The sequence below is a fragment of the Carassius gibelio genome, chromosome A17 (genome assembly GCF_023724105.1).
Source record: "Carassius gibelio isolate Cgi1373 ecotype wild population from Czech Republic chromosome A17, carGib1.2-hapl.c, whole genome shotgun sequence".
Lineage (NCBI taxonomy): Eukaryota > Metazoa > Chordata > Actinopteri > Cypriniformes > Cyprinidae > Carassius > Carassius gibelio.
In genome coordinates this window covers 18646795-18660261 of record NC_068387.1, presented here as the reverse complement: position 1 = coordinate 18660261, position 13467 = coordinate 18646795, and the positions used below count along the sequence as shown (strand labels likewise).

General features: G+C 35.2%; 1 protein-coding gene across 1 annotated transcript in view; it reads right to left on the bottom strand.

Annotated features, from left to right (window-relative positions):
• Positions 1-12345, bottom strand: part of LOC128031640 (ankyrin-3-like) — a 72464-nt gene extending 60119 nt beyond the window's left edge. The window contains exon 1 of the mRNA XM_052619943.1: positions 11711-12345. Coding sequence (XP_052475903.1) covers positions 11711-11827 — 117 coding nt within the window. The 5' untranslated portion in view covers positions 11828-12345. The remainder of the gene's footprint in view (positions 1-11710) is intronic.
• Between the last annotated feature and the right edge of the window lie 1122 nt (positions 12346-13467).

Below are 13467 nucleotides of genomic sequence, written 5' to 3'. Positions count from 1 at the left end.
CAAAGAGCCTTAAAGCACCAGGACACTGTGTGCTTGTGTTACCATGCATGCACACACACACCAAGGTCAGTAAAAAAGCACTAGAGCAAAGGTAGAGTTGAAGTGCCTGACCAGTATAAATGTCAAAATGGTGGTAATAACACCAGCACACATGAAGCAGGTCTAATGTTGCATGTGATACAACCTTGACAACTGCGCTGGTCCTCACATAGACAGTAAGCTCTGTAGGATTCTGCAACATAATCTATAAATCTGAGCCCAGCGAGACCAACAGATCAGTCTTTGCGCCCTTTAGACCGCAGATGATTTTAAAATTACCAGGAGTGTCAAATATATCAAGAATTCAAGAAATATGTTAATAAAAGTTTTGAAGGACAAAATCTGACTGGGGTTGAAGCAGATAAAGAGCAAGATCATACAATGACCCAAAGCATCCTCAACCAACAACCTTCATTTCCCAACCATTCCTAAAATGCCTATTTAAAACAACACACACTTCCCAGTCATGTTTGTAAAGTACTTACGGGTGACAAATAGTCAGCAGCCTCTTCCACCGCCATTTTTCCTGCAGTCCCACAGAAACCCGATCACTTACTTCTCTAGCTCTGCGGCCAGCAAGGTGCCATTCAGTCATGTGACGTGTGAAAAAATGCCCAGGCAGCAGGATGCTCAAAGACACACTTCCACATGACGTGTGCACGAGTACGGATACAAGGATACGATGATCCCCAGTACCACAGTAAACAAAGTCACTTTGAATCCTTCCTTCTCTGTTCATCTATTCTGTTTTACAACTTGACCTCTCCTTCTGTGTCAGACTAAATCGACTTTTCAGTTTTCTTTCTCTGTTCACAGTTCTATTTATAAGAGAAGTTTATAACTTCTGTCAAAACGATCTCTCTCTTTCTCTATACAATGTCCCTTTCTCTTTCTATGTATCCAGAGGGAAACAGATCCGATCTTCATTTAAGAATGTGGATCAATTAAACCGCTGCCATGTTTTTACGAGCTTTGCTCTCTGATTTTCTCTCTCTTTTTTGTCATACACAGTGAACACAGAGGGTGGGGGTCTTTTGAATAGTGATATGAGGTGCTAAGGGAGATCCAAATATAGCAGCTGAATCCAATGCATTTGTTAATAGGTCTCCCTTTCCCTCCGTTCTGAAGTCTCCCCCTCCCTGCAAACCCTCATGTGCATGGTTTGTATTGTCAGAGTGCTTATCTGCTCCCTTTCCGGATAAAAAGAGAGAGTGTGTGTGTGTGTGTGTGTGTGTGTGTGTGTGTGTTTGGCACTGCTGGGGGTTGCTTTATTAGGCTGAATGCAGAGTTCATAGTGCTGCTCAAAAAAGGATTAGGAGCATTTCCCCCAGTATTAGGGCCACCGCACCATCATGTAAATACACACTCCAGCTGTAGCTCTGACAATGGGATCAAGTGTGTCACCCGTTATACAGTGACACAGGCTGTTTACATACTGTGCTTGCTCTGTGTATCCTAGTGTCTGTTTGAATATATTATTCTTCTGAATATACTGTCGGGTGTTTGTTTTTTTTCCATTGTGTGTTTCGTCAGTATTGTGCCCATTTGTTTGCGGAAAGGGGGAGTGGCCTAGAGCCATGTGTCAGACAGCCACATATTGTGTGAACATATGGACAGCTAATTGCCATTGATTTTACAACAAATTATTTATTTTTTATTTTTTTTCTCTTGCTTTTTAACACGACTGTGTTTAACATTATACATTTTAAAGCACACATCAAAAGATTTTAAATATAAAAAACATAAAAAACATTTGTAAATTATTTCAACAGATACTAACAAACTTTTTACTATTAACACAGGTCACTATCATAAAGAACATTCTCAAAGAACATGTAAAAAGTTATTTAAGAAAGAAAATTATTTATTTAAAATCAGCATAAATATAATGTACTACCATAGTGTGTGGATCAATTACAAAATAATTAATAATGATTAATAATTGAATATTAATTAAAAAAAATGCATTTAATTCAAATATATAGGCTACTAACTTTAAAAAATTTAGGGTTGGTAATTAAAAAATATATTATTTTATTCAGCATGAATGCATTAAATTGATCAAAAGTGACAGCACAGACATAGATAATAATAAAATAAAATAATAAAAGTTTATTATATTTATATATTATAAAATAATAAAAGTTTCTTGATCATCGGAATCGGCATATGAGAATGATTTATGAAAGATCGTGTGACACTGTACTGTACAGTAATGTAATGTAAACTGTAATGGATGAAAATTCAGCTGTGCCATCAATTGAATAAATTAGATTTTAAAATATATTAAAATAGGAAACTGTTATTTAAAATTATATTATAAAGAATATTTCTAATTACTATTGTTTTTACTGCATCAAATAAATGCAATCAAATAAATGCAGCTTTGTTGAGAACAAGAGACTTCTTTCAAAAAAAAATTTTTTTTAATCTTACCGTCCCCAAACTGTATTTTTTGTACATTCTTGCATTTCAGTAACGAAAATTAGATTAATAATCTCAAAACTAAAAATCTATATAGTAATAAATCAAATGAAGCTTCTTCTTCAAACCACTAAAATACTGTTGTTTAAAAATATTTATTGATACATAACACATCTGCAAGAGCTTCTTTTTTTTCTAAAATAATTTATGTTTGTGGTTGTTCCAGTTTCAAACTGGTTTCCGTTACTCTATCTAACATAGATGTAGAAATATAGACATGCACTTCATGCAGGCATTCACACATACACAGACTGATTATGCAGAGAGGAATCCCATGATGCTTTGGGGTGCATCACAGGTCTCCTCGTTCTGGGATGGTGGCGTTGCTATGGCAACAGAGTAGGAGGGGAGAGAGAATGTGATCTGAAGGAGCTCAAGATGTTCGGTAACCGTGATGATCATTTCCCTCAATGACCTCCACCTCATCAGCCACTTATGGAGATTGAATGAGAACCATCATTCTCTCTCTCTCTCAAATACAGTCAGACACACAGAGGTATTCACAAGAGCTACACCTGCTTTAAACCCATGGGCACTGAAGGATTTCCAGGCTTTCAGAAATAGGGCAGAATTTTACATTCTCGAAGGACAAATGAGCTTCGCTCCTACATGACGAAATACCAACACAGATTCTGGGTGTAGCAATGAATAGTGTTTAAATTAGACTTTTAACTTAGTGTGGTTGACAGGTTGTCAGTACTGTATCTGGATGTATGTTTGTTATTTGTGTTGATGTTATGTTTGTATGTGTTAACTGTGTTTGCTGAAAATGTGAAATTTAATGCCCGTCGGCAAGTCTTTTAACATGTAACGCAGAGTCATGGCAGGAAAAGGTCTATGATGGACACAGGAAATGAGGTTTGTAATGACAGCATTACAAACACAGAGTGACTGCAAAGAAAAACACAGCAACGATGACATCATCAGAATATGACTGATATCCAGACTCACACTGGACCCTAGTGGAGAGATTCAACACTACTGCTTAGTTCACAGAAACAGATAAACAAACACATCCATACACTCTCCTTTTTTGTTACATATGAAATGGCAAAATGCTAAAGTAAGCATGAAAACAAAACCGACCCTATTTACTTTAATGTTACTGGTTATTTTGTGAATGATTAAGCAGCAAGAACAACAGATAATATCAAGTCTGCCCCAACATTTTTTTATTATTATTACAAATATGTCATATAACAGTAGTAAAATGGGTTCAGGATGACTTCAAGCCTGTCTATGCTCAAATTACGTATAATAATAAATAATATAACCACCACCAACACTTAGTCAGTTTATAAGAATAATACAACTACTACTACTACTTAATTAATATTAATATTTAATATATAAAAATAATATCTAGTATATATGTTATAATAATAATAAATATTATTATGAATACTATTTAAAAGTAACAACAATAATAATAATACTTTTATAATAATAATAATTATTATTATTTTTAATACTATTTAAATAAAAGTAACAACAACAATAATAATAATAATAATAATAATAATAATAATTATTATTATTATTATTATTATGAATGAAATATAACATTATTATTATTATTATTATTATTATTATTATTATTATTATTATTATTATTATTATTATTATTATTATTAATAATAATAGTAATTAAATTATTTACCTGGTCTACAATCAGCCAATCAACAGATCAGTCCAATAAAGAGGAGATCAAAGAAGTTGTGAATAGTTCATGTGAGTTCAGGCAGCTGGAAGCACTTTAAACTCTCTCATGTTCTCTCTGAGGGGCAGCAGTTAATGTGTGCCGGCATGCATGAACTTGAGAGTGTGTGTGTGTGTGTGTGTGTGTGTGTGTGTGTGTGTGTGTGTCTTTGGGTCTCTGGGGGTAGAACAGTCGTGTGCGACCCAGAATCATGCTTTTAGGCGTTTATCATTACAGAGCCCACCTGACACACACAGTGAGAAAAAAAAGTTCAAACTAATTTTCTGAAATGTGTGTGTGGCCTCAGCACCCAGGTGCAGACCATCTGTGGATGTTGAATGCAATATCATACACATGCATATATTTAAATCTCACATGTTGTCATTTTGTTATAATGTCTAATTCTTCTTTCATACTTCATCTGGAATTAATTATAATTGGTTTAATGGTATACAGAGGGTATGTAATAGATCTCTTAACAAGTCATACAGATTGTCACTTTCAGCACCATCTCCATCCAGCTGTGGGATTGAGATTAGGATGCCTGGATTTAAAATCAGATGTGAAGTTTGAAGAATAATCCCAACCCCTTCTTTAGGTCAGAGAGAAAAGAGAGAGTCTGAGTGAACAGCAAGGACAAAAAGAGGTAAAGGGGCTTTTCAGGCTTACTTAGAATTGTATATCTGGATTAAGGAAGATAATAATGGAACTAAATAATGACAAGAGCATGGCAGTAATGTAATGTGGGTGTGTTTAATCATTTAAGAATTAGTGAGACAGTAAGAGATGGAGGAGGCAAGTGAGAATGAGAGTGAGAGATAGCCATGTAAAATTTCTGCATTTAGTTTACCATGTGCTCAGTGTCCTATATGATACAAGTCTGCAGAAAGATAATACCAATAAACTGTGCTCAAAGGGTCAGAAAATGTCCAGAAACACACATGATTTAATGCTTACTGTAATATTAATTTTAATTGAGCGCCAGTTCCACAGGAAGAACTGCCTATACAAACAAATTTAAGAAATTATTAGGTGGTGGTTCATTTATACTGTATGTATAGTACAGCTATACTGCAGCTGGTCACTCAAAAAAAATTGCATTGTTTACTCATCTTTTAGCTTTTTGCAATTTTCATTTGTTATAATGATGATTGATGATTGATAATTGAAATAAATAAAAAAAATTATATTTGTCGAAAAATGGTTTGCACAAAAATATTCAGCACAATCATTTTGAACGTGATAATAATAAGAAAAGTTTCTGGAGCAGTAAATCAGCATTAGCTGCTGAATCTAAAACAGAAAAAAAGTTACTTTTTGTGTGTAAGATTAAGCCAAATGCTATTACAAAAATCCCTGAAAACCATGAGATATGGTTTATAGATTGTCTCATGCCCTGTACTTAAAGGTTACTAACCATATGATCGGTTTTTAATATATTCTAATGCAGAATGCAGGATCAAATCAGTGCACATGCTCGATGAGTAACTGTCACATGCTCTTCCATTTAAAAGTGTGTGTGAGATATTATCTGGCACTCAGACTGTAGCAGATGAGCGAGGAAGGAAAGGCCATCTGCCTGCATAACTCCCCCCCCCCCCCCCTTGCCCTCAAACACCCTCCAAAAACACACACATTATACACACCTCAAAATATCTCAAATGTACACACATGCTGTTTGCAGACCACAAACCAAGATATTGCATCAGTCATCCGCTTTTATCCTTAAGCTAACAGTTGATATTTAAAATCTAAATTTACACAATTTACGTTTTTCCTTTGGATTAAAGAATTGAATAACAAATCAAAGTTACTACAAGAGATGATGCAGATTATTAATATGATATAATATATTTATTTATAAAAACAGTTTTCAAACGGTTTCATTTCAAACCAGAACCTATTATACAATATTGTCATTCCAATTGATAGCACTATGAGGACCTGGCAGCACATCATAAAACTTTAAACAGAAACTTTTTGTAGCCTTTCAAAGATATACACACAAACACACACATCTCTGTTGAGTTTACAGTAAAGGAGTTTTATAAGGGCAGACAGTCTGGCTGCTACCCTGAGAATGTACCAGAGATACAACAACACTCTGAACAAGATCAATAGAGAGCTGCTGGGTAATAGACCATTATCAGAAAGAGTACCTTTGACTGGCATTTACACGACAGATGCAAATGTGATCTAAAAAGAATTACAGTGCAGAAAGAATAAACATAATAAAAAGGACAGAAAGCGTGAGATAAATATATAGAAACACTTTGTCATTATTTGATCATAAACGGGTTCCTGAATTATAACAGAGCTATATTAAAAACCAATAAGACTGGTAAAATATAAACTGTTCTAAATATAAAAAGTCTATAAAGAGACCATGAATATGTGGTAAAAGTTGATTTGGCCAGGTCAATCATTTACACAGAAACACTCAAATTCAAATGGTCGGGGTCAGTAGGATTTTTATTAGTTAATTTTTTATTAACGAAATGCTATTCTTTTGAATTTTCTATTCTGAAAAAAATATATATATATATTATGGCTTATAGGAAATATAAGCAGGACAATTGGTTTTAACATGGATAAATGTTTCTTGAGCACCAAATTATCATATTAGGGTCGTGTTTATATTTTGAAACATAAAAATTAAAAACAATCATTTTAAATTATGAAATTTCATAAAATTAAAAATGTTACTGTATTTTTGATCAAATAAATGCAGCCTTGGTGAGAATAAGAGACTTATATCAAACTAAAAAAGTCTTCCTGACCCCAAACTTTTGAATGGTATACTGAATAAAAGCAGGCAGATTATAAACATAATATGTAGTGTAAATAGTGTGTACAAAGGTAATTCACCCCTACAGACAAACGTACTGAAGAACATATTTCCAAGGATAGCGATGAACTCATTGACAAACAAGTTGTGTAATGGTCTATTCAAAGATACACACACACTCAAAGGGAGACTTTCATGGTGTTGCTGACTAAGCAGAAACAAAAATACTGTGAGAAGGGCGACTCTCTCACACATACTCATCTTCCAAGAAAACACCCACTTGCAGAGACACACACCTTTGTTAATGTTAATGAAAATACGGTTGTTCACTGTCCGTTCATGTTAATTCACAGTGCATTAAATAATGTCAACAAGTTTATTAACTATTTTTATATAATATATTGAGTTTATAATATTAACTATGATTAATAAATGCTGTAGAAATGTTGTTTATGCTTAGTTCACTGTAACTAAAGTAGTTGACTAATGTTACCTAATGAACCTTATTGTAAAGTGTTACCAAAAAACTTTTACTGATATGAGTCTTGTCTTATATGTACATCATTTTAATAATTTTTCAGCACAGTTTAATAATATTGTGAAATATAAAGTTTTGACTTTAATTTATGTTCAAATGGAATTTATTTCTGTGAGGGCAAAGCTGAATTTTAAGCATCATTACTCCATGTCTTCAGTGTCACTTGATCCTTTAGAAATACTTCTAAAAATATGGAGCTCAACAAGCACTTATGGACCCCTTTCACAAGACTGTGATGGCACGTTTAACGGTCATCAGCATCATAAATCTCTTTTAAATGTATGCACATTTATAACACTATATTAAAAGTCATTTGAGGAGATTTACTTTTGCTATTTGAGCAAATGAGAATGCAAAAAATATATATTATATATTTTGGTAGTCTCCCATTTACTGCTCTTCAAGTTAACCCAACTATGACGTCGGTCCATTATTATCAGTGTTTATCATGTGATACTTTTAGGATTCTCTGATGTAATGTGAAAGTATTTCCTTTTCACTTTTGATTAGTGTATGTCGGTTTAATAAAAGTTTTAAGAATTTCTTTAAATAAATAAATAACAGTGTATAAACTGATAATTCAATAGTTCAGCATCAACACTGTGCCATTTTGTTCAAACTCTCATTCTTATTTTACACTTGTGGAAATATGGCTGTAAGTGAGGAGGTTTGGGTGTGTGTGTGAGTGTGTGATCTGTCCTCTGACACACAGTGTTCTCAGCAGGGAACTGAAGCTCTGTATGGAGCCTCAAGCATGTATCAACCTTTAACAGACAACCGATACAGCTCACAAACCAACACAAACACACTCAAGGAAATGTCAAATAATAAATAAGATATTTATCTATAGCTTTAAAAATAAATAAAAAGCTATCATTTTCATTGAACCCCACTCAGACATGGATTTCGGTTTCTTTTTATCCCCAAATATAACCCTTAAACAAAGAAAATGTAAAACAGAGCTATTACATGTAAAAATGTAGTATGGCTTTATGTATTTTATATGTATCAATATATAGCCATACGTGGTCCATGCACATATTGCAGTCTATTGAAAAATATTAGAACTAGTTTCCCATATACAAAAATGTATTATTTATTATATTGCATTATATGTTTCATTACCGGTATATTTATTATTGGGAGAGTTTTTACTATATGCTTGTGGAGACATTCGGTACCCAGGATGTACAAGCAAACCCTGATCCACACACACACACACACACACACACACACACAATTATTACTATAAATGTACTTGTTTACACCTGTTCTGTATCATGAACACCTTAAACATCTGCTAATATATCACTGAATAATAACCAAACGCCCTGGAATCATCCATTACTCAATTAAAATCACCAAAACAGTCAGCTGCTGAAGTGTTTCTGCTTTGAATGAATGAAAAACAATCCCACAAATGAGACAGATGCAGAACTTTCTGAAACAGCTGAATATTAAAAGACAAACCTGCCTTTACAGGCAATCAAATATGGTTACACAAGACAGAGAAGAAAGAGAGAGAGAGAGAGAGAGAGAGAGAGAGAGAGAGAACGACTGAGATGATCGATCTCATAACTGATGATCACATGATCACATATATATATATATATATATATATATATATATATATATATATATATATATATATATATATATATATATATATATATATATATATATATATATATATATATATATATATATATATATATATATATAGAACAAAGCATCTGAACAGATGGATAATGGGCTTTTCTCCACCGCTCCAACAAAATCACCCTCTTCATCTCCCCCTCGATGTGTGAGTCTCTCTCTCATTCTCTCTATCACCCCCTTCCCCTCCCCCACATCACTCCTTCATGTTTGTGTGTGTGAGCAATAGAGAGACACACAGTATTACATGGCTTCTCTCATTAATGGTGTGGAGCGAAGCTCGTTCATCACATTGTGCGGCTGTGAATTCTGCTACAGGGGCTCACCAGATCATGAGTACCAGGGACAACCCTGGTAAACCAGGGATTATTTTTTACTATTCACTACCCAGAAAACCCAGCCTGTTTCAGCCATGAAAAAATCTATGAAAACAGTTAACAGCTGTTAATAAAATATGCACATAGACAAAAGTTTTGATAATCGTTCACTAAATGTACATTTAAAAAAAAAGAAAATTCACTTTATTTTACATTATTTTACTATAGTTTTCACACATTTATGATATGTTTACAATATTATAATATTTTGCATATTTAAGGAATAAAATAATTGTGAAAATCTCATGATATGCAGCCACCTTTAGAAAGCGAAAAAGCGAAAAAGCGAAACAGTAAAAATATCAAGTTTGGTTTGTGTGTTAAAATTATTGCATGAAACATATTTCAAATGCTAAGTTAATTAAATGTGACTGTATTCACAATGTTAAAATAGTATTATATATATATGAGACTATACTGTAATGCATTATAAAAGAAATAGCAAACCATATCTTTATTAATCTTTCCCAAAACATGAATAAATATTAACTATATTTTTATTACTGTGAGCTGAAATTGTTCTGCTTATATAAAAGGCTGAAACGCACAAAACCAGACAGAAAAAAAAAACTAAATTTTCTCTTTCTCATCTCTTATTCATTGTTCCCTAATATCTAAATGGAATAGATTTTCTCTTAAAACTGGATTTTTCTCATCTGCTCTAAGGCAACTGTGAATATCAACAAATGGTCAGCGAGTTGATTCAGATGTCCTGGAGGTTCCAGTAGCTCCACTTCTCCATGACTGAGTTCTGTATCAGGATACACTGTCCTGGGGCACAAGAGTGAAACCAGCTAACCTTCATTTGACCTCTGCCAATGGCAATCAGCTGGTCTCTCTGCCTCCACCTCTCTCTGTTCTCTTACTTTCTTCTTTGCTCAATCCATTTGTGTAATATAAGAAGCAGATATTATACCAGCCATGAAAGTGGAGGATGAATTTCTAAGATCAAAAAGACACAGTTTCAGACTTCGTGATTTTTTAATTTTCTTTCTGTCTAATGTCCTCTCTGTCTTTCTCTTTAGTGTAACAGACTAAACACCCCAGAGACTGATCTGAGATCAGGACAGTGACACTCAGATGGCCTTCAGTATAACCTGGGGTGCAGAAATCTACATTGTGTGATACAGCTTTAAAACCATAACATTATAGAGCAAAATAATCCAAGATAATTCTGAATAACCAAACTCCCCATTGTATGAGGATATGATTTAGTATACTAAAAGATGTCTAACAATAATACAAATTAAATATTTATAATAAAATAATTTATTCATATTTATTAATATATGAATGCCTCTAATTTATTAATATTATGCCAGCTTTCTCTCTCAAACCTTGTTTTTTTTTAAGTGTCTCTAATTGTTTGACAAATTACAGTACATTAGCAGAGGGTGAAACTCACTCTCTCTGTCATGCTCTCACACACACATCACGAAACAGTAAAGGTCAAGAGACGTGATCATAGCTCGTGTGTTGATCACAGGTAAGACACATGTTATGAGAGGCAGGAGGCAGCCAGCCAGCCATTGCTTCAACAGGGATTCCTCATATCTTAAACCACATCACACAACACATTCCGGTTTAAAATATCACACATTAGCAACATAAGAACAAATGGGAACTGCAGAGGTACCGCTGAAGAAGATCTGTCTGGGTGTGGTGGACATAGGCTGTGTGTATGTGTGTGTTGTGTCTCTATGATAAGAAATGATAGACAGTTCAGCATCTGCATGCTTCATTCCATCACTCTCTACAGAACCAACATCAATAAATCAGTATGTGATGTATAATACACGAGTGTCTGCGCACATACACACACGTTTCAGAGGACAGTAAAATCTCTCAGAACATGCTGCAGTGTGATGCTCTCATTTTTAACCTGAACGCAGAACAAGAGGCACACACGTCATGGCTGGTTGTTTTATGGGACATGTGTGTGTGATTATGTGAGAAGGATGCAGAGCGGTAAATGTAAAGTGTAACCTTGGCACTGCAGCACAGGTTTAACACACACATACACACACACGCTGAACTCACTAGCAGTAACAGGCGAGATGTTTCCATCCCACAAACCTGATCACTCTCCCTCTAATAACATGTATGTGTGCGTGTGTATTCCCATGTACCTTTTTCTTTTGCTCCTTTGAGTGTTTCCTGCTCTTCTTCTTCCTTTCCTTTTCATCCTCCAGTGCGTTTACATCCACATCTTTATTCTTCTTAATCTGAGACGCTGCATGAGCCATTATCAAGCATCAGCCACGTCCCCACAGCAACCATACACACACACACACACACACACACACACACACACTCTCTCTCTCACAAACAAACACACTGAGACAAACGTCCAGAAAATGTAACAAGAATTCCAATTCCTCCAAAGATTCCAAAGAATTCCACCAAAAAAAGAGTGGAAGAGAGGGATTCTGTCCTGAAAAAAAAAAAAACGACTACTCCGTTTGCTTTCCTCCAGCCTTTGTCATTGGCTGCTCAAGGAACCATATCCAGATAGAAGAAGATACAGAGAAAGAAAGAAAAAAAGAGGGTGGGTGAGAGAAAGAGAGAGGGATGGTGACACCATCATCACCAGGCACAAGTGAACGACTAAAGGAGAGAAAGAAAGAAAGAAAGAAAGAAAAGGGGTGGAGGAGGGCAGCTGGGGTAGTTACTACGGAAACCACGATCTCTCCTCAGCCATCCCCAAATGGTCCGACCTGAACCGTGTATGAGTCGCCGCGACAACCAGCATCAGTGTGTGTGAGTGTGAATATATGCGCATATGTGTTGCCCCCCCATCAGCACTGTGGGTGTGTGTGTGTGTGTGTGTGGATGCATGGTGGAAGTAGGGGAGGGATGTCGAACAATTTACCTCATGCATGTGCAATCTCTCGCTTGCTCTCTCTCTCACACACACACACATAATTTGATGTGAGGGAGGGTACAACTACTAGGCTACTCTAATCCCATTATGTTAAGAGCTGACCCACTCTAAATAGAGGAGGTGGTATATTTATGCATATTTTAGGGAATACAAATTTAGATATGAACACACTATTTTGTGTATTGGTAATGTAACATTACAACACAATTTTTTGGGGATTTGGGGTGAGTTCATGTTTAAGGACAAAAAAAAAAAAAACAATGTGTTTCCCATGAAATGAGAGATGAATGAATATGAGTAAAAAATGATTGTGAATCACACATGCAACAGCTCTTGGCTTCTCTCTCATGTCATTGACATTCTGAGTATGGAGTGACGGCAGCCATGTTGGTTTCTCCTGCATATCAGCCATAGACAGTAAAAGAAATGGACACAGCGACCCCATTGGAACTCAATTGAGACAAGTGAAGCCCATTTTTAGCGTTTTTTAGCACTCTTTATGGCATTGCTGGGCCCAGAGAAAAACAAATGACCCTCCTATAAAATTCTGTCCTGGCTGCTCTGAATTTGAGTTACGATCCTGTCCTCAGTCCACATTTAGACACAATCAAGCATGGTTCCTCATATCCAGTCCTGAAGGGCAACTGTCCTGCAGAGTTCAGCTCCAACCCTGATCAAGTGAGCCATAAGACCATGATTAGCTTGCTCTGGTGTGTTTGATCAGGGTTGGAGCAAAACTCTGCAGGACAGCGGACCTCCAGGATACGATTGGATTCCTTTCAATTTTTAACATCTGGACACTGAGAACAATAATATGATGCACAACACATACAGCATATGCATGCAAGTCAATCCCATAACCTGTTGGGCATTCTGCAATATTCAAATATGAGGCTGATCCTTGCACTAACAGTGGTTCTCTACTGTCCTCTTGTGGTTTGACAGAGAAACTGAAGCTAAACAAAAAATATATATACACAAAGCCAAGAATGTGTGTTGCTT